The sequence below is a fragment of the Cavia porcellus genome, unplaced genomic scaffold (assembly GCF_034190915.1).
Source record: "Cavia porcellus strain 051 isolate PalLab524CR breed Dunkin Hartley unplaced genomic scaffold, mCavPor4.1 scaffold_16, whole genome shotgun sequence".
NCBI classification, from domain to species: Eukaryota; Metazoa; Chordata; class Mammalia; order Rodentia; family Caviidae; genus Cavia; species Cavia porcellus.
The window spans coordinates 13,298,552-13,321,390 of NW_026947499.1; the positions used below are offsets into that span (position 1 = coordinate 13,298,552).

Genomic DNA, 22,839 nt, shown 5'->3' on the forward strand with positions numbered 1-22,839 from the left:
GCTTTGTTCCGATTAACTGTTTTTCTCTATTCAATATTGTTTTGATTGGTTTTATCAGTTCTTTTTTTTGGTTTGATTGCTATACCTGATTGAATGGACAACTATTTGAAGATAGCAAGATATACTACGGTAGCTGTTATTGTTATCCCGGTTTCCTGCTCCTTTGAAGTTCTATGCCAATTTCACTGCACTGTTTTGATTGGCTTTGTTCTGCCTTGTTTTGTTGCATTTTACTATCTTTAAAACAAAATTAAAAAGAAAAGAAAGATTCTTCAAAGTATCTGTGAACAGAAATCATTTGTACACTCCCATGTACATTACGAATGTTCCAAAGCATTACCATCTTTTTCATGTACTATTTAATACACACAGCCCAAATTCCATAGTTTATGTTTAATCCTAAATGATATTAAATGTACTAAAAATAGGAAAATATTTCTAAGAAGTTCATAGTGAACAGGCAAAGAAAACAGCTGCCCCCCTTCAGTTTGATATAAAAAACAAAATCCAAATTGTTATAGATTTGGTTAATGAGAACATTCCACGTCACTTCATTATAGCACTGAGACAGAAGGTTGGACAGAAAGCTCCTAACTAAACCTCTGCTGGGAAGTAGTATTTCAAAAAGGGGGAGGAGCTGCCAGCTGAAATTCTCGCAAACAGCAGCGGTTTTAACTTTAAATCCACCTTAAAAGGCTTCAAGAGCTCTAATCTGCAGCCAGGAACTGAAACCCTTAACTTAGACCAAGTACAAGGAGTAAAGCAGAATCAAGATTTTGTTTCCTGCTCTTGAAAAATCAAGTAAACACATTATCTGAGGACTCTTACTAAGTCTATGTTACAGTCAGAGTTGGTAAGGTATGAACTACATTTCTGAGTTTTTTACTTATTTAATCTAAAAATCCATGTTTTATTTTATCAAGAACTACATTTAAACCTGCACTAATAAATGACAGATAAAAGTTCAGGTTTAGAGACGTAATCATAGCCCTGGTTTTACAGTAATCAAAGATGAGCTAACCTACTTTAAGGAGCATCGACCGCTACTGTGCAAATGTTCATTCAGCATTTTAATTCACTAGACTATTTTAAAAGTTATCCCATGTAATATTTAAGGAAAATGGATATGGGTAATGAAACGAACAGAATATCTAACTTCTAAACAAACTGCAGTAAGTCAGTTAGACATACTTGTACCAGTAATTGTTAATATTCGACAAAAATAAATGCAGTTTTTAATAACACTGTGACTCAAGAATCTATTTTACTACATCTAAACTACAGTATTATTAGGAAAAAAGTAACTAAGCTGATCACCGCACCCAACTGGTCCCCCAAAGATAGTTGTAGTCAAGCAAAACAGAGCAAAAGGTTAAGAGTATTCCAAAGACTCACCTTTTGTTAACTGGCTTTTCATCCTTTTCATAGGGCCGGACAAACCATTTCCCAATCCTAACGAAGTTCTTATCCATTAGGCACCTATAGTAAGTACATTAACAATTACTTTTACAGATTCAATAACAAATTGAATAACTCCAGATAAGACACACAAATGAAAATAAAAAATCACTAATTACATTGTCAACATGTTTTCTTAATGAGTACAGCTTCTTAATGAGTATATCTCATACTACATTTAATAATATACTTTAAGTATAATTTTATACTATACTTAATGAAAACACTCTCTGATTTGGGCTGTGTGTGTGTGGTTTTTTAATGTCCAAAATATGTAAAATAAATTGATTGAAGTATATCCAAATCTTCTTACCCTTTCAAATTACCCAAATCAAAACACACATCTGCAAGACTTCAATTCTTGTATCATCAAGAATATAAGAAATGCAGCATTTCATGAGGTATCTCAGAGATGTTCTTCTAAGTCACTGATACTTACCTGTTTTAGAGCTGGATGTATCTTTGGTTTCATTCTTTTAGCAAGGATCACAGTAACAAAAACCTAACTTCATCTACTTGGGCATTTTTCTTTTGAAGGCATGATTAAGCACCCAGTTATAGCTTTGCAAGAAAATAAGGACTTGTAGTCACATCTTCAATAACAATTTGCTTTACTTATATCCAAATATGTTGCATTTCGGTGTCAAATCAAAAGGTATACTTTCTCAAGACATGTTAAATGGTAACTGAACCCAAGACATATAATATCAGTAACACACACAATTTAGCTGAAGTGACAATACTGCAGTTGGGATCAAGTTCACTCCTGTGCAGGAAAAAGATAGCTCTATCGGAACTGCAATCCTGCCAACTTTGAGACGGCCATGGGTTATGAGGAACATCTCCCATATTAAAAACACAAAGAGATAGAGGGAAACATGCATTTTGGAACTGATGAAATACAGTAATCTCTTAACATCATTCAATAAAATGACATGCACTTTATAAGAAAAGTTGTCAGAACACTACATGTAATTCTCCTATGTAAGTTTCTTTCTACCAGTCCCCCAAAAAACCATATTCTTTATTCAATATTCTATATTGTTTATTCAATATTCAAGCAATTCTGTAATTAGATTCTGACTATAATTTCTACACCACCAAAGAGGATGAAAACAATTCAAGCCCTCACCCAACTCATTACAGGTTAAATGGGTTAGTAAGTGGTAATATTTTCTGCTGGCCACACTATAACTAACTCCCTACAGGCAGAATCAATTTGAAACAATGTTACAACAAAGTCACTGGTTTCAACTCCTTTTATTTTGAAAATGAAGTTCTATAGCATTCTATCTCACTATAATAAGGAAAATTCTTTCAGAGTAATCCAATCTTGTTTTGAAGTTTTAAAATTAAAAAAAAAAAACATGTTTTTTTGGTATTAGTCATGACACCATCAAATTCACAATAGAAAACAGAATAGCTACTAAACAAGAAAGTAAAGAAGGGAACTCAAAAAGTATGTGTATAGTTTATTCACTGGCTAAAAGATTTCATTACCTCTTTAGCTAGGCTATATATACATATTTCCACCTGAGTTCAGTATCATAATGCCTTCCTTCATTAATACTCTCAATAACTATTACTAAAGTTGGTAGCATCTTTGCCACCATGTTTGAACACACCAGCCACAGTATCTCATTAATTTGTGTACATATAAAAAATAGGTGTGACAGTGTCAGTTTTCATAGCTGAATAGCTAAGGTGTAAAGAAAATATTACCTAGCCAGTCACACAGCTATCAACAGCAAAGCAGCCACCCAGTCTTGGTATAGTTGATTACAGAGCCAGGATACTGATCTATTACCATTTCATCCATTTTTTTCTCATTTTTAAATCCAGATGTATCTTGTACTTGAATTAATATGAAAGTGTTTCTTTGTTCTCCAAAAGCTGTTACTAAATTGAAGATATATCTTAAAATCAATATTGCTTATGTGTAACAGGTGAGAAAATTACATCAAATACTAAACAGTGTCTTTTAGTGACATACCCTAATTAACAGCAATTTTTCAAAATTAAATGCCAAATTTAAGGTCAAAATTCAAAAGAATTACTTATGTATAGGAGTGAGACTATGAAAGAAAAAAAATATCTCACTGACTAAAGGACAATACGTAAAAGTGTATTTAAAAAAATCAGTCTGGAGCAGGGGAGCAGCACATGGCCAAGACCACTTGAGGACAAAAGCAAAATGCACAGGCTCTACACTGCTATACAAGAATCTAACTCTTATGACTGTAGCTCTGGAAGGTCTCACTACAGATCATATTTCTTTACCAGGCAATGTCAACAAAAAGTTATCATCCGTTATGGAAACTACTGATCCCTTAGTCTAAAACCATCTACTTCTAAAAACACAGTCATACAGACTTACATGATTTTTCAGTTGTAGTCTATGTGATAGGTAATTTCCTACACAGTGAAAAAAAAAAAAAAAAACATGAGAATACAGAATAGCAATGAATGAAGTAGTGTTTTTACTAGATTTTTCATTATTAAGAGGCTGGTAGGCAATTTCACATGTGACACTTCCACGGTTACACACTGCAGAAAATAATTCTACTGGGCACTTTAAAAGTCATGGGAGAAGGGGCTGCAGATTTAGCTCAGTGGCATAAGTACCTGCCTTGCAAGCAGGCGGTCATGAGTTCAATCCCTGGTACCGATAAAAAGTTAAAAAAAGTTAAAGTCATGGGAGAAAATAAGAAGAGAAAGTGTGACCTTACTAAGGAAGACAATTCTACTACCTTACTGATATGTGCGAGTATGCTGAATCAATAGAAGACTGTTCTCAGTCATGGCGTTTTGTTATGTTGTTCTGCTTTGTTTTGGTACTGGGGATTGAACTCATGACCTTGCACTTGCCAGGCAGGCACTGTGCCATTGAGCTATATCCCTGTTTCTCAATCATGTTGTTTTAGGTCATAGACCTATACTGTAAGTAAAAAAAAAAAAAAAAAAAAAAAAAAAAAAAAAAAAGAGGAGGAGGAGGAAGAAAAATGGGGTAGGAACTACTATGAGTTTTGTATGGAAGAGCTAAACACTGCACATAGTTCCCAAAAAGGTGAAGTATTCAAAGCAGATCCTGAGTTAAAATTTCCACATTAAATCTTGCTACTCGCAATGCTTTTTGCTTGGACTTCCTCTATGTTCCCATTCTATCCTTATTCCTCTAATCTAAATTTTACCCATCTTTCCTTCCCAGATCAAGCCTGCAGAGCATTCCTACAGCAGTACTTTACCATCAGTTGTAATGATTCATTTCTATGATTCTCTTACAATAGTCAACACATATTTTAAACGCTTGTGATGTAATCTCTTTATATTCTGCTGTATACTGATATGTGCTCAATAAACATGTGAAAAATGAAGGTTACACATACTAAAAATATTTCCCTTTTCATATGACACTGCTATTCCTTTTAATTCATAACCACTAATCCATACTTGTACTATTTGAAGTTTCTTATGTGTATCTTGTGTATAGTCTCACTAATGAGACACTGTTTGCGAGAGCTAATCTACTTACTTCATTTCTTTTAGCCTATCACGTCCCACCACAGACTAAACTCAAAGAAGATAGTCAATGAAGCTACTAAAAAATGTTTAGAAAGACTAGTGCTTAATTCTTTAGTTACAATTGAACATCATTTGAGCAAATCTTCTCAAGAGGGGTAATTCCAAGTTAGAAAAATTATATCAGAAATATCCCTCTTTTTAGATTCTGTCAACATTTATTTTCTGACTTTTGAGAGTCCAAACATAAAACTTAATTAATAAACCTACCAACAATATTCCACCCGCCAAAAACTGCATCAATCAACATCACAAACACTGCCATGTATATATATATATATATATATCAGCTAACCATATTCATTCAGTACTGTCAGTCATTATTGACACTTTCAAAATCTTCCTATAAAAATGACATAATTTCATGTGATGCCAGATGTTTAAGAAACAGCACTAAAAATTATCTCTCCCTAATCCTCCATCAATTCTCCAAAATCACTAGTTCAAAAAGAAAAGAAACAGCTGGTCGAGAATGAAAATCAGGTTGCATGTGTGTGCCTGTATATGTATGTAATGTTTCTGTGTCATGCCATATGGCTTGAAATAATTAACTACGAGGTGCAATATGACCCCAAAATTGGCGAGCACTAATCTTCAATCCAAAAGCCAGACCTAATGTAAGATTCCAAGAGCCACAGCATAACTCACAGCCTAACTTGGCAAGCCACATTCAGGATGGAACAGTTTGGAGGCAGAGAAGAAAGTTCACCACTGGCTGTGGCTCCTTCTGTGCCCTTCAAATTACACATGTGTAATAATTTGTATTGATTAAAAATCCAAGTATTTCTCTTCTGTACCCTCCCCTGTATTATTGCATTATTAATGTTACCAACTAGTGACAGAGCTGTTCATACAGATAAAACTTTATATAACTTCATACCAAAACATTTTCACCAATAGCAAAGTCTTTACCTAGCCACGCCAATCTTTATCAAACATAAATGTAAAGAGATCCTCTTCCTAGAAACCACAATGCTCCTAATTCCCACCTAAATAAATTCAGACAACTGCAGGGCTGAATCAATCTCTTTATCTTCTTTATCAATCCTTTCCCTCTCCTAAAACATTAAAAAGATTGGTTAGTATTTAACAAATTTCTTTCCATATATTTACATTTAGATTTGTGCTTTCAGCCACCTGTCTATGATGTTTGTACTTAAAGAATGCTCCCCTGAGATCTAAGAACTTGTTCTCACACTTTCAGAAGAAAACTGTACATTATGGTATTTCAAACATAGTAAGACATAAAGGTTACTTATTCGTTGCCCATTATCACAAGGAACCTTCAGTGCTGCAATGTTGTATCATCAATTCTTAACCATGCCTATATCCACCACCACACTCAAGTGAGGATCACTCTGAAATCTGTAAACCACCACATCCAAGGCCACTGCTCATGTACCCACTGATAATCACCTCTGCTGAATCACAATGCCATAATGCACTGAAAACTAGCCACCTATCAGAACAATGCTACTGATATAATAACAATTTTCTCCACATTATATCCACCATGTTTTCCAAATAAAATATCCTAACTCCAAACATCAACTGTTGGCCAACTAAGAAGTTCTGGGCCACAGGCAGGTGGAGAAGTGTGCTATAAACTACTTGGGGTGAATGTGCTGCACTTGTGTACAGCAGCACAGCAGACTCCTCAAAAGAGCCATTATGTTTTACGCATGTCAAATACTCACAAATGGAAGTCTCCCTAAGTAAGCACGGACACGATAGAGTATAACAGCATCAAAAGACTCACATAATCAATTGTGTGCAATTATTTCACTTCAAGAAGAAAAAACCTTCTCAACAAAATCAGCCTATATGTTTTATACTAAAATCCTAAGAAAGGTTTTAGTAAAGTACAATAATAACTCAAAACGCCAATTTGACAGCATTATGCCACACATTTTAGGACTTCTTTGAAAGCTACAAAACTAAGATTTTCATCAGTCCCACATGTGGTAAAATCAGTGAAGCAACACTAAAAACTATGTGCTTTTCTAACACACCTATTTCCTGGCTGTTTCAAAAACCTTTCAACCAATGTTTCAGTTTGATAAAGAGGGGTAATAATACAGTGATGTATCATAAAAACAGATCATCAACCATAATCATGAAAGCAAAGCAGCCATTATGTCTGCAATACTAAAAACACCAAATGAAGAAACTCGTGAAAAACAACTGCAGGTTAGTTTTTTCCATAATCTATGCACAAACTACTTTTCCATTAACAAGAGTATAAGACAACCTAAACTGAAAGTATGAAGTGCTACCTTTGAGAAAATCATAATTATAGAGCAAAATGGAAAAGATCTGATCTGGTACCTTAGAAAGTGAGGGAAGAAGGCAAAAAAAGGAAAGGACAGTTAAGACAAACTAGCAGAGACTATGTAAGTAAAAACTAAATTAATGGTAGTTTATCATTCAGGGCATTTTGCCAAAAAGAGGTAATGATCACTGCCCCTCATACTCTCTCAAAAGAAAGGGAAAATAAGCATGATTATCTGATAACTATAAAATTTACAAATGTTCTAACAGTCTCAGATTGTGAAATTATAAGAAATCACAAAAGAAAGAAAATGCCGACACAAGCCAGTATGGCTCACAGTTTTTAAAAAACATATATAAAGACATCTATGGCCAGCTACAGTGGTATATGGCTGTAACCCGAGCAATCTCGAAGGCTGAGGCAGGAAGATCAAATGCTCTAGCCCAGTCTGGTGAATTGAGCAACTTGGTATGAGGTCTTTCTCAAAATTAAAACAAAACAAAACACAAAAAACAGCTGGGATGTAGCACATTGGAAAGGTCTTCAGTTCAATCCCTAGTATAAGGTGAGTGAGGAGGGAGACAGAGACACACAGTGACCAGAGACAGAGACAGAGACAGAGACAGAGACAGAGAGATCTACACTTGTGTTTCAGTGATAGAGCTGGCTCCTCATTGGAGGACGGATGATCAGAAGGGGCAAACACCTTGAATCCATTATGGTAGATGGTAGAAGTAATCTTGTCCCAAACTCATGCTCTCTCTCCCAGTCCCATTAGTATCACACTTGGCCCTGTAACACTGACATCTCCCTCTGACAGTACGTTTTTTTTTTTATTGTTAAGCTCAAAAGGTCAGGCGTGAGGCACACACCTGAAAATTCTCTACTTTGTCATTTCGGTAAGCCTTGTGATGAATGTCTTAGAAATGGAATGTAAGCAGAAATGGCACACATCACTTTAGAATGGATGATCACTCTCTTCCATTTGGCTCCCATCTCCCATTTGGCCACTGCTCTTTGATCTCTAGCAGGAGCCCAGCAAGTCTTAGACAGGTGTTGCTCTACTACCATGAGGCCTGGAAGGAACACTACAGTCAGCAGTATACACTGTAATCAATGACTCACAATGGACATGCAACAAGGGCAAGAAGCAAACTGCCATTTTGAGCTAGAAAGTCCTAAAGGTCTTCTGTTAACGCCTACTCTGAGACCAAAACTCTTTAGGTCTTAACTGAGCCTACTCTGACTGATGATGGAAGCCACAGCATTTCATGAAACATTACGACATCCCAAAATAAGCCAAAAGAAATTAAAATGAGGCAAGTGCCATCAAATGGAGGCATATATAGAAGGCTGGCAAGGAGAGGTGGGGAATTTTTTGCCTTTGCAAGCAAGGCAAAAAATACTTCAGTTTCATACTAAACAGGCCACTGTATTTCTAGGATTTCATCAGTTATAGTACGACAATTAAGAAATGGAAGCTACAGATTTCTGCTCAATGTTAAGACTTTTTAACACTGTGAAGACTTTTTAATGATCTCTGAAGATGAAATGAACTCCTTTGGAAAACCACACTTACATAACCGCAAGTGTTCAAGTATGACGACACAAAAACAATTTTAAAGGAGGAGATTAGCTGGATAAATGACTGACTTTTAGTATTATCTCAGCTTGAAGTTAGTAGTATTTTACTACACTTCTCTTGGGTGTAACAGTGGCTAACTATTTACTGAGCTGGGGCAGGAGACAGTACTGGGCATTGAAACCAGGACCTTCCAACTGAGCTACATCCCCAGCTCTTTTTTTTATTTTCAAACAGGGTCACTAAGCTGTCTGGCTGACCTCAAATTTGCAGTTCTCCTGCCGTAGCCTCCCAGAGTTCTGAGATTTACAGGTATGTGCCATCACACCTGGCCTCCTGAGCTCATAATGAGGAAAGGCACTGTGCTGAGCCAACAATCCTACACCATTTTATAAGTGAATGAACCTCTGTTCATAGCAAGTATAGCAAGCTCAGGTCACTGGCCTATGTCACAAAGTGAAATGGCAGAGCTAAGACCCAAAATATTTCCTGTCTCTGAAAGCAACAAAGAAAAGGTTTTCCAGAAATATGTCTCTAAAAGGAGAAATAAAATTACAACCAAATATGTCTAATGCCTTTCTGGAAAATGCTTGAGAAAGTAGCAGTGATTTTTAAATTTTTGTTAGACAGATGAACCTAGCTAGATATATGTAATATAGGGTACCCAAGGAGAAATGAGTAACAGAAAGGGAAAACATGTGGAAGTAGTAAAATTTTAAATATTTTACACAGCATCAACATAGTTATTACCTCAGCATCAAGTGATAGCAATAAAAAATGAAACATCACACTTTGTGAAATCTATATATATACTTTTTTTTTTTTTGTCTTTTTTCCTTTTTATCAGTACCGCGGATCAAACTCACAACCGCCTGCTTGCAAGGCAGGTACTTATGCCACTGAGCTAAATCCCCAGCCCCGAAAGCTATATTATTTTTAATAAGTCACTACAGTGACATCATTCTGCATACATTAACAATGTCAGCTTTTGTTAAGAACAATTTATATGACTTCCCTTTGGCTAGAAGTGAGAGTTTCTCAAAGTAATAAATGGAACTCCCTTTTAATTAAATATATCCTCATGCTTAAAAGATAAAAAGCAGAAATAATAAATCACTTCTCCAAGCTTTGTTAATATGCAAAGCACAGAAAATATGGTTTAGGAAGCACATATGCCCTGCAAGTGACACAGCCCTCAATGATCTGTCAGTAACTGCAATTCTGATTTAGATGACAGGAACTCACAGACATGAACACAAATACAAAGGTAAAATACAAAATTGCCAGGAAAAAGACAGAAAATCATATCTTAAATTGCTTAAGCTGCAGACAGATGAAAAGGGAAGGAAAGCATCTTAAATGGTTGTTATTTTCTTTAATAATCAGCAGAAACTGGAAAAGCTAATACCGAATATATTTGTGTGTGTGCACATCCAAGCTCTACCCCCTTTAGACTATTCACCACAACTTTTTCATCTGTCTGCAGCTTAAGTAAACATCCTGCAAATTAAATATGAAATACTGTGCATCTTGAGTTTTTGTTACTACATAGTTTGCCACATTATTCCATATGCCATGGCACAGTTTTACTTGTTTTTTTTTTTTCTCCATAAATTTATTTGGGTAATTTGACCTAAATTCTTTAAACTTCCATTAAAATAGTACCAGAATGTTATATTTGAATCCTCCCACAGAAATTAGTTTTGAGACATATGAAATAACTTTTCTTTTAGAAAATAATTAATAATATCTTTTCGACCACAGTTTATGTGGTTAACTTGAGATTTTTGAAAAATTATGCTAATGTTTATCTTGTAAAATAATTATTTTTCATTAAGCTTTAAGATAGTATACTCTATGAAAATTATGATAGTATGAAATTAAGATAGTATATTCTATGAAAATTGGCCTGCCCACAAAAATGATAAAGGTGTCAAAGATCATAAATAAATAGAAGAGTAAAGAAGCCTAACAGATTATCACCTCTCTGAAGTGATTAGAAATGGTCACATCGTTATCATACCATGGAAGTGTATGTCTCACTGTAAGACACTGAGTACCCTATCTCAAGCCAAGGAGCCAAAATATGGCCTGACAGCACCACAAATGCAACATTAAAGAAAAAAGTGAAGCAAGAAAAAATTCTTGAACATAAAAGAAAAATGAAAATGAATGTATCATTATGGGTTGGACCTTAAGGAGTGAAGCTATAAGGAACATTAAAAGTAGGACAATGGACAAAATCTAAATTAAAACTAGATTAAATAATGGCATTTTAACAACATCAAATTTCCCAATTTTCTTAATTATAAGAGATTATCCTTGTCCTTAGGAAATGTAATAATTAAGAATAGAAAGAAGAGGGCTAGGGATCGGTGGCACAAGCGCCTGCTTGGCAAGCGTGAAGTCATAAGTTCAATCCCTAGTACCAAAAAAAAAAAAAAAACCCAATTCACTACAAAGAATAGAAAGAAGAACACTGATCTTGAGTCTGCAAGCAGTTCTGAGAATAAATTGAAAGAGAGAAAGACAGACAGACAGACAGAATGAATGAATATATGGAAGTTCTATGTACTATTCCCAAAACTTTTCTAAGTTTTAAATCATATCAACATAAAAGGAAACAAGAGATGGGCATATTTTAATTTTTATACTACCAATAAAATCACTGTATACAAGAACAGTATCTAGCGATGTACCTGGGTGTTTAAAAACCATTGTCAGACCTGCCATTCCTTTCTTACCTTTCTAACAGATTGTGGATCGCTTTGAAGAGCAGCGTCCTACATTCATAGGAAAGGCCATTTTCCCAGAGTCCTTCTTCCACAACTGGAAAAAAAAGAAAAAAGAAAAAAAAAAAAAAAAGAACCAGTAAAAAGGACATCCAAATGAAAGTAAAGAAAGTTTTTAAAACATCTTTCAAAGCAAAGTTAATCAGTTAATTTAAATGATTTTATCTCACACCAAGCCACAGAAAGGAAGTTAAGTTATAAAATACACCGGTACAAAAGAATAAAACATGTTTAAGTCTTTGAAATATGAGCTGTGATGCAATTCCTCACTCATAAAGTTTGTCTTTATAACTTCTTCAAAAATTAAAATCATTTTAAAATTCAACCTAATTTTTCTACTTAGTAGTCTTACGAAGACTAATTTTATGAAGTCCTTTTAAAGATAACAAGAATATCACAAAAAACCAAAGTATTAACGATATCCCATGCACTGCTAAAAGTTCTTTTCATTAAATAGATAATCAGATACCAAATACCCCTAGAAAAGACAAGGATAATTCAAGGCAACCAAAACTTGAAAGGATTGGAAAACATTTGCAAAGAAAATTTCTGCTCTTTTTATCTTGACAAAACAACTCACTGGAAAAAATTCTGATAGAAAATCATATACTGTACACATAAAATCCACAATACATTTTTAAGGCGTTTACCATATCAACAGACATACCAAAATACATACCCACCTTCTCCAATCAGGCAGCACTTGGAAGTATTTACACTCTTTTATCTGTAAGACTTTTTGAAATTATAAAACTGGACATATACTTTTTTCTGGAGTATTTTTTTTATCTTAGTTTATGGAACTAATATGATTTGTCAAAGTTTCCCAAATCAACAATCATGAAACACATACATCACTAGCGGGATTTCTGTCATTGTGCAAACATCACAGAGTGTGCTTTACAAACAAGTGTCACAAGTTCAATCACTTACTTGATGTGGCTCTTTATGCAGTCAAGAGACATGATAAACACAAGATGAAGAGGCTGCTGCTAGCATAAGATGGCACAGTATTTTACAATAAACTTTTTTTTAAAAGTTTATGTCATAAAGGTGTTATTCAAATGACATCATGAAGGGACTTTCCCTGACTAAATCTAGAATGAGTATATTCTAAAATAATAATACAAATAGTAAAGGCTGCATATTCATAAGTCAAAGTTCCAAAATCAGAAAATTTGGTGTTCAAAACATGTCAGATTTGTTTTAAATTTCACATTTTTGGGTATCTGGATTTTCAGACTAGGGATAGTGAACATTCCACAATCTGAGAAACTGTGAAATCTGAAACATTCCTGGTCTTTAACATTTCAGAAAGGAATACTCAACCTATAAATACAGCCATAATACAGTGATTTATTACCATGATCAAGTACTATGTACCATACATACTTGTAGACATTATCTATATTATTATGTCCTATACAGAATTGTATACACTGTCTACACTCCCATGCAACTGGCAAAATAGCGTGTTTGTTTGCTCTGAAATCACTCACTATACAAATAAGGTGCTGCATTGTACTATGATGGCTGTGTCATTATTAAGCAACCAGAAGTTTCCAGCTTAATTATAATCTTATGAAACTACTATCATATATGTGTTGACCAAAATGTCATTACTTGGCACGTGACTAAGCTTTTAACAAATTCCAATCCTAATCAATTTGCTATGCAGCAAATCAGAATCTAAACAAAGTCTACCAATTATGTTTCAGACCTTCTTTTTTTAATTTACAACAGTCCATCTTCTTTTTTTAAACATGTCATTGACTTACTGAAGGAACCAGGTTAGTTATCTCAGAGAATACTTCACATTTACATCTAATTATCCCCTCAATTTATTTACATTTTGCAAGTTTTAATGTTAGGGTTACCTTGATTTTATCAAAGTATATTAAAAAAAGGTTCCTAGATAACAACCAGAACTCCTTATTTTATCTTCAAATGCTCCTTAATACTTTAACTGAGACACAGGTGTACAGGTGCCCAGTGAGGACAACAAAACCCTAACAAGGGTGAGTACGCAGAGGCCAACTTTACTCCAAATGCTGCCTCGCCAACACAATTTTAAGATAACACTATGCTTTGATTCCGATTTCATTATTTTTCAATATATGTCTTAGAATGGATTTTTCTCTTTAAAAAAAAAAACTATCAACGACCCACAACTAACACACTTAATGGTAAAAGCCAAAAGGTAAGGAGCTCTGCTTTCACTGCTACTTTTCCACATTAAAGTTTCATCTGTATGATAAGGAAAAAAGAAAAGAATACCAGGCACACAAACTGGGGGAAGGAAAAAATAAAATTACCTGTACTTCACAACTGTTACCTTAAGAAATCCTAAAACTTATAGTAGAACTGAAAATGTTCAGTTAAATCACAAAATACAAAGTCAAAATATACACAACACTCATAGTTGTATGCACCAAAATATAATGTATAATTTTTCTATATATGGAATATATAGCATTTTATACCACAGTTCTTCAAATTTGCTAGTCATTTACTATACAACAGAAAACATATGTACTAAAATCTATATTAGAAGCTACAATACTGATGAAAGACAGCCAAAACACACGAATAAATCGATCATGAACTAGAAAAATAAATATTGTCAAAATGTCAACTGCTCCCAAACCAATCTATAAGGCCGACTAAAGTCCAATTAAAATCCTTGCTGGAAACACAACACCTGAGTCTACATATTTATATGAAAAGGAGAAAGAACTAGAAAAACCAGTATAGCATATTAGAAGAAAAATACACTTGGCGGACTTACATCAGCTGACTTCCAGATTTGCTATGAAGCTCAGCTAGGCAAGACAGTATGGTGCTACAGAAAAGATAGACAGGCAGATCAATAAAACACAACAGCGAATCCAGAAACACACGGACAGAATATATGGTCATTTTTAGTTTGTCTTCAACAAAGGTGCCAAAGCAGCCTGGGAGAGGGGGTGTGCATCATAACCTCAAGCTATACAGTAAAATTGAGACAGACAGTGGACTTCATACAAAAACTAAAACTTGTAGAAAGACACAACAGAAAACATTTTTGTGAGGTTAGATGAAGCAAAGATTTCTTAAATATGTATGATACCAAAAGCTTGATCCAGAAAAAATAGCTAAGCAAAGCTTCATGATAATGAAATTTTTAAACTCCTTGGAAACGTTATATTAAATTACAGAAAAAGTCCATAGACAGGGGATACAAATTTACTACAAATCACATACCTAACAAAGGTTTGAATTCAGAACATACTATTTTTTTTAAAACCTTGAATTTTAACACTAAAAAAAAGACTGATTTTAAAAGATTTGACCAGATGCTTTCCCAAAAGAAGATATACGAATAGCAGATAATCTATATGAAAGTATCTTTAGTCACTAACGAGATGAAAATTCAAATCATAATGAGGTATCAACCATTAGAATGGCTTTTTAAAAGGCATTACTAAGAACCGGTGAACATATAGAGTTAGCTAAGAGGGACTGTCACACACTGTTGTTGTAGCAGCCCCTTCAGAAAAGCTGACTTTGGCCACAGTACAGTAGGAAGTTAAATATTCACTGTGATTCAGCCCAACCACGTTCCTCAGTGATGCTGTGCGATGTATCGTTGAAGTTTGTCTCGTTTCCTGACATACAGTTCTCAGATCCCTTGGAATCTTCAGTGCACCAAGATGTCTTTTTACACAGTATCCAAGGAGATATGGGGGATGGCAATCTCCCTCTTGGAAGAGGGCTGGTTGTCAGAAGAGACCAACAATGTAAAGGTTTAGAGGATTTAAACTCTGAGTCCCACTCCCTCCATAGTCAACACTAGGGAGAAGAAAAGGGCTAAAACAAATCCAAGGGCAGTGTATGTTTCAAGGAATTTCTAAAATTTCAAATTATGTTAAATCTATACTGGCATGTCTGGAATCTAGTAACATATTTGTCATCATCAACTGGACAACAGTTCTTGACTGTTACGCCTCAAGCACCAAGCTAGAAACTAAAAATGTTCTCAAAAAGCTAACACAGACATGAGAAAACCACTGTAAAGGACAAACCATTTAGAACACTTTACAAAAATAGACACTAAGCAAAATAAACTATTTTAGAAACAATAATTTTAAAAAAGCTTAGTCAAGATTGATTGTCTACTCAAAAATCCATCTTTAATATTTTATTCTATGTGCCAAGATCTGAACCAAGCACTACACATATGTGGGAAGTGAGAAGATTACTCCTCACAACACTGTCCAGCAAGGCAAAGGGTCACTGGTAGTTCCTTCAGCCACTCAGCAGCAGAGCAAGTATCTACTTGCCTACAATTACTCCTAAAAGAAACTACAAATACTGATGCTTTTTCTCCCATTTTCTATTATAGGATGAACAAAGATACAAATCTTTAATTCCACACTTATGATTCAGACTCAGAAATACAAAAGAGTGTAATATATGGAGAGATTTTTCTGACAGTCTTAGAAACACAAAGTACAAGACAAGCTTTTCCTGCTGAAGTAGCATAGATATTGTAGCATCTACTTCTTGGTAATGAACCATAATTCTCTTACCAAAACCATTTTGTGGTGGAGATCCTAAAAGTGGAAAATAGTGAAAACCCAACATTCTTTTAAATCAGTACTCTTTCTTATTTTGCAACTGACAACTCTAACCCATATAAAAAGTCTATCCTAATTTCCATTTTGTAAATGAGAAAACTAATGTTTAAAACTTAAACTTCAGGGACTGGGGATCTAGCTCAGCGGCATAAGCGCCTGCCTTGCAAGCAGGCAGTCGTGAGTTCGATCCCTGGTACCCATAAAAACGAAAAAGACAAAAAAAAAAAACCTTAAACTTCTTGAAGGTCACATAACTAATAATTTTATGAACTCATAGTCAAACTTAGCTAGAGGCAACCTAAAAGGACCAAAAAAATTTTATATCTGTTTTATAATAAGTAATATATTAATTATTCCATTAGTTGAACTCTGTACTGATTATTAAACCTTTCAGATATTTATAAATATGTGTGTTGACCTGATATTATGTGTACATTCCATCTATATTTAGTTAAAATTATCTTCAATCTAAAATCTTGTTAATACTTTCACAGTTAAGAAGATTAGTATTACAGATGGGATTCAAATCCAAATTTTCTGATGCTAGCAGCTTTTTTTTTAACTATATCACACTTCTTTATAGGTTAGTACTAAGTAAACCTAACCATTTACCCAGTTTATCCTTAACAATAGCTAGAACAGCAATCTTAAACACTGATGTTAAATTTTCCTTTGGTTCAAAAATTTGTTCCTCAAATCAGTGTTTTATAAACAGTTAAAATAACATTCTAAAAGGCTAAGCACAAATGAAAATGCTTTGGCAATCTATTTCCAGAAGTCTATATAGTACAGTCAGACAAAACCTCTACACTTAGCTTTCTTAACTCATTTATCTGAGACATCCACAGACCCAGTAAAATTTCAGGCAACACTTCATCTGCTTGATATTGACTCCCTGGCAGTATTGCAGGAGAGGGAAGTTGAGAGGAGCAAAAACTTAGTTTTTATTTACATACCAGCAATTAGCTACACTTAACTGTCTCTTTTAGACTAAGGACAAAACCAACTGTCCAAAAGTTTACAAGAAGGTCAGCAGATACTATCTCTAAGAAGCCTATAGTATTGCAACAAAAAGCTGATGCAGTAGGCAAAACAAAACAAAATACATACAAGCTCTGCCAGGCTATATTGTTTTTTTTAAAGATTGAAAAGCAGATTTTTTTCTTTTTTAACTCTATGGCAATGGAGATACTGGGGGAACTAAACCTGTGAGCCACAATCCCAGCCCTTTTTATTTTTTAGTTTTTCTGATGCTAGGGATAGAACACAGGGACTCACACAAGCTAGGAAAGCACTCTTACCCTTGAGCTAGCTACATCCCCAGATTTATCCTCTATTTTGAGATAGGGTATTGATAAATTGCCCAGGCCGGCTTTCAGCTGGCAGCCCTCCTGCCTCAGCTTCTCAAACAGATGTGATTTATAAACTCTGGCCACATACCAGGCAAAAAAAAAAAAAAAAACCCCTATCTTTCAAATTTTCAACGTATATTTTTATTAATTCTGCAAGAACATAAAGTGATAAGATTATCTGTATAAACTATAACATAAATAATGTAAGTATATCTGTAAAAATTGTTTTGGTCTCAAAAGAAAAAGAACCATGAAATTATGTAGCAAGAGTCAATCAAACAATAAATTCTACATTAAAACATTCTCTTATTGTTATTTTAACTATTATAGCCAGATTAAAAACAAACCATAAAACTATGTGCTGCCATAGCTGCCTAGATACAAGGAAAGCTATTTGGCACTGAAGTTATCTCATTTAAAGTGTAAAAGCTATAATCATAATTTGAATTACAGTTACTGAGCCTTTTTAAATACAGTAATCCCCTTATAAAATATTGAAACTATAAAACTACTACATAAATGTTTTCTAAGAGACAATGCTTTTTAATACCAGAATTTTAAAAAGCAGTAATTACTATTTCGTGCTGAAATACTTTTTCCAAATCCTCACGAATTACAATATAACTCCTCTCAACTTTGCAAAGCATCACTCCTTGAAGAATTAATAAGCTTCTTTAAAAGAAAAACCCATATAAAAGGTTCAGGAGGGAGGGGGTTTATATGGCAAAATATCAAAGCAGCATATATTTCAATGATTGTGTGTTTCTCAGCAGAGACCTTGGAAGAATAGCCCTTCTACTTCCATAAGCAAAATTGACATTCTTTACTTGATGGAGTAAAAATGAAGAGAGGGAGAAAGGAAGAAGATAGGAGAATACTGGTTGTGAAACCATGAAGAAACTCAGACTCCTGCTTTTTAGAATTCAGGTCACCATGTCTTACACAGTTTAAAAGTAGAATTACTTTCAAAGAATACATATTTCCTCTGAGCTATGATACATATTTCCTTTTAATGTATCATATTGCAGCAACAGCTGAAATGAATGTCTAGACATCAAAAACACTTCTTATTCCCACCTACTGCTTTTTTACCTCAGGCATCAAAACTAATGAAACCTATTATCCAGAACATTGAGTTCAGCAACCACTTTGGCCACTGCAAATATTCAAGGGGGAGGGGTACTTTCAAGGATGGCATCCTTTATTTATCCACTAAAATTACTGAAAATAAAATTTTGCTACCAAACCTAGAAACACCAGAAGATTCAAGTAAAGCACATGAAACAGTCTGCCAGTTAAATTTCAGTAACAAACAGCTAAAGATAACACAGCCCTGAGACAAGATGTATTATATGCTCACTCCCTTTGTTCTCAACCACTTTCTGCAATATACAAAGCTGAAGCTTAAAAAGTGAACTTTTAAATTATCTATGTGTGCCAAAACCTTCAATAATCAAGTTGTAATATAAAAACATTTATTAATTTAAATTTATGGACTGCATCAAATAAAATGACAATAATTTGATTTCTTAAAAACTGACCCTTCAAAAAAATTGAGTAACAAAGTAGCAAGGTATCTAATTTCTGGGTATTTTTCTTAAAAATTAATTTGCAAAAAACTGAATAACAAAGCACCATGCATTATGAAATATAACAATACAACCATAAAAATCCAATTATATACAATGCCACTGTTTGATTGATCACAGTTATGCTACCATTAATTGTCTTGTAAAATCTGTATCTGGAGTCATTAATAACTAAATGAACTTATTTTTTATCAAATTCATCCCACTTGGAATTCTGACTTCTTGAATTACTTAAGGGGTGTAGAATATTTGGTATAACCTATAAAACTGTATTAGAAATGGATTTTAACTTTCACAGTGTCAACTCATCAATCAAATAAGAATCAGGAAAAATAATTAGGGATGGAAGACATATATCAAAATGTTCCATTTGTCTGAACCTATTTCAATTTTAAATGATTACAAATACTGATAATACTCGGCAGACAGAAGCACAGTTGTACTTCAAAAATGTAGCAGTATAATGTCTTCTTAAGGAATCTTTAACAGCATGGTTCCTCTGCCAGTTGCAGGATAACCAGAATTTTAATGATGATTTCTACACAGCATTCTAACAGTTGAGACCTGACCCAATTTAGCATTTCAATGGATAATAGCACTCCACGTAAAGCCAGTAAATTTTAAACTGAAGGGAGATCATAAAACTAAATTTTAAAATAAATTGAACAAGACCTTCAATAGACAAATGCCACAGAAAACAGGCTTCAATGTTACTTTAATAGCTGCACACTGAAAATGAAATCTTGTACAATAGCTGCTGGCTGTTGAATTCTAAAAAACAATTTTGCCTCAATTTATTACTTCTTTCAAAGATTCTAAAACAATTTCTACTTCTCTTTTAAAACTATTAACATGTTAATACCCTCTAAAATATATAAACAAATAATCCAGCAAAATATCCACCAAAATTGACAGTTCATTTTGGTTGCTGGAATAATTATTATTTTCTTCTTTACCTCTTTGTGTATATTTTCCAGAATTTCTTCCATGAGTATGAAGTAATTTTTATAAGCACACATTGTTTTAATAATTTTAAAATAGGCGTACTCTATTTATTAAACACCTATATATTTTTCAAAAAAGCCACATCGTCAGAAATTACAAAGAAGCTTAACACTGCTAGCACAGAAATCATCCCAAGTCAAGATTAGACAAGGAAAGCCACACATGTGACTCAAAGCAGTTACATTCAAATCCATCAATGCTACAAATAAACATTTTACCAACTTCTTTTAGAAAACTAATTTTAATCAAGATTACTCAACAGCTGATTTCAACACTGCCACAATTGAACAGTAAAAATTAAAACTATTGTCCTCTGCCCTTCAGTCACAATCTGATTTGAAATGCATGTATGTGCATGCATGTGCACGCACACGTGTGCATACACAGACACACAGACACACAGACACACAGACACACACACACACACACACACACACACATCCTGGACTTGCTACTAAAATTCTGACAGGGCAAGTCCCCAAATTGCCTTTTACACTGAAGCTCAAACAGTTGTCTGTCACTGCTATTACAGTGAGTAATCCTTGCAGCTGTAACTGTTTGAAATGCAGCTGTCTCCCTGGCACTCTCTCCCCACCCCCACTCACTCGCACTTCTGTTCTTGCTACAATAATCTTAAAGAGCATTTTACAGGAGGCTTAGCCCTGGCTGAGGGCACTCTACAGCGTGACCGAGAGAACATGGAAACACGATTCATTAGACACGCCTGGAGAGATAACAATAGTGCTGCTTCTTGCTGCCTTTCATTTCGTACATCAGGCTGAGACTAATGCATTCTCGTTACACAACAAGCACATTTATAGACAGGAAAAAACTGTAATCACCTTTGATTAAGAGACAGCATATTTTTCCTATATAAGCCGCCAGCCATACTGACATAGTAATTATTTTTTAACTGACAGGTTAAAATAGCAAATGTAACAAAAATAACATGTGGTGAGGAGAGCAAAAGAGAAAAGAAAGAAGAGAGAGGAAAAAGGGGGAGAGAACAAGGGAATGAGAGGGCAATGGGAAAGAGGGAAAGAGAAAAAGGACGGAGAAAGACAGAGTAACAGAATGAGGATGAAGGAACTACATGAGCTATGAAGCCCAGGTACACAAAGCGTTTTTAACTATGATCCCTATCATCTCCTTGAGACCTCGAGTGCTCTAACACGGCAGGGAGAGAAAAAAAGAGGAGGGAGAAAAAGAGAGAGTAGGGGAAGGTGAGGGATGGGCAAAGAAAGAAAAAGAGAAAGATAGGCAGGCAGGCAGGCAGGCAGGCAGACAGAATAAACAGAATGAGAACGAACCATAGTACTACAAAGCTCAGGTACAAAAAGGGTTTTGACTATGATCTGTACCATATCCTTGAGACCTGAGGTGTTCCAGCTTGTATTTTGGCGATTGTCTATGGAAAATTGATGCTACTCTTACGAACCAAACACATTCGACATAGTCAACTCTTTGGAGGTAAAAATTACAAACTATTTTGTAATTTTAACTATGATTAACATTGACCTACCTTCTCTCTGCTTCTTTCACCACAAAACTACAAAATTCAACAGCAGTAACATCCTCTTTTTCTCTTCTCTAGTTTTATTGCAAAATAATTTGTTTTACACAAAACAGTACAAGACAGAAAGCCTGGTTTCTGTTTTAATAATTTAAATTAAGTACTTTTGATAAAAACAGGAATGCAAAATAATTGTATCAGTTTATCACCACACCCCTCAGTGATTGCACCTTGTGAAGATTTGAAGTATAAATATAAAAGCCCTAATTTAAGCTAGAAAAAAAGCACAAACCTCTTTAAAATGACACATGCAAAGTACGTCTTGTTAAGGAATTTTAAAAACTGAAGTCCCTCTCCACATCCTCACACAATTGTAACCTTTTGAGAATTCATTTTTGTAGTTTATGAAATTTGATAGTTGACCCACAGGGTTTTTGTCTTCTGTTCAAGAGGAAAAAAATTAATCTCACCTCTACCAAACAGGACACCACACCAAAAAATAAGTATTTTTTTAAAAAACTTTATAGTTTAAGCTGGTGTGGTGATGCATGACTGTAATCCCAGTGTCCTGCTGGGAAGCAGAGGATCACAGTTCAAACTAGCTGAGGTGACTTAGTGAAATGCTTTCTCCAAATTCTTAAAAAAGAGGGGAGCTGAGCAAGTAGCTCAGTATGAAAGCCTTTAGTTCACTCCCCAGTACCACCAAAAGACGTTTTCCATATGAATTTCCAGTAATTAGACTCTTGACAGAATAAAAATATTATTTTTCACTTTTAAAAGTCACAGTTTATAACTGCCTTGAATTAGTTTGTTTTCCACTGCTACAACATAATACCTGCGCGTGAAAACTTTATAAAGGAAAAGATATTTATATAAACACACATTTTTGGAGGCAAAAACCCCACCAGCATAGTGCCACCTCTGATGAGGCCCAACGAGTTCATCACACCACAATGGATGGCATCATGAAGTGTGCAGGAGAGGAAAGGTGACAGAAATCAAGGCAGAGGAGACAGGGACAGTTGTGCTCTTTCAACTCTTAAACAAGAACTAACCAGGCTCCCACAGAACTACTTTA

The 22,839-nt window shown here is 34.6% G+C and overlaps 1 protein-coding gene across 7 annotated transcripts in view; it reads right to left on the bottom strand.

The window, feature by feature from the left end:
* Positions 1-22,839, bottom strand: part of Med13l (mediator complex subunit 13L) — a 280,561-nt gene that overhangs the window by 124,429 nt on the left and 133,293 nt on the right. For 4 of the 7 annotated variants that reach the window (XM_063225705.1, XM_063225703.1, XM_063225702.1 and 1 more), the window contains exons 3-4: positions 11,636-11,720; positions 1,396-1,479 (exon numbers count right to left, since the gene is read on the bottom strand). The exons of 1 other annotated variant lie outside the window; for it this stretch is intronic. In XM_063225705.1, coding sequence (XP_063081775.1) covers positions 1,396-1,479; positions 11,636-11,720 — 169 coding nt within the window. The remainder of the gene's footprint in view (positions 1-1,395; positions 1,480-11,635; positions 11,721-22,839) is intronic. 2 more of the 7 variants (XM_063225704.1, XM_063225706.1) reach the window with 2 other exon arrangements.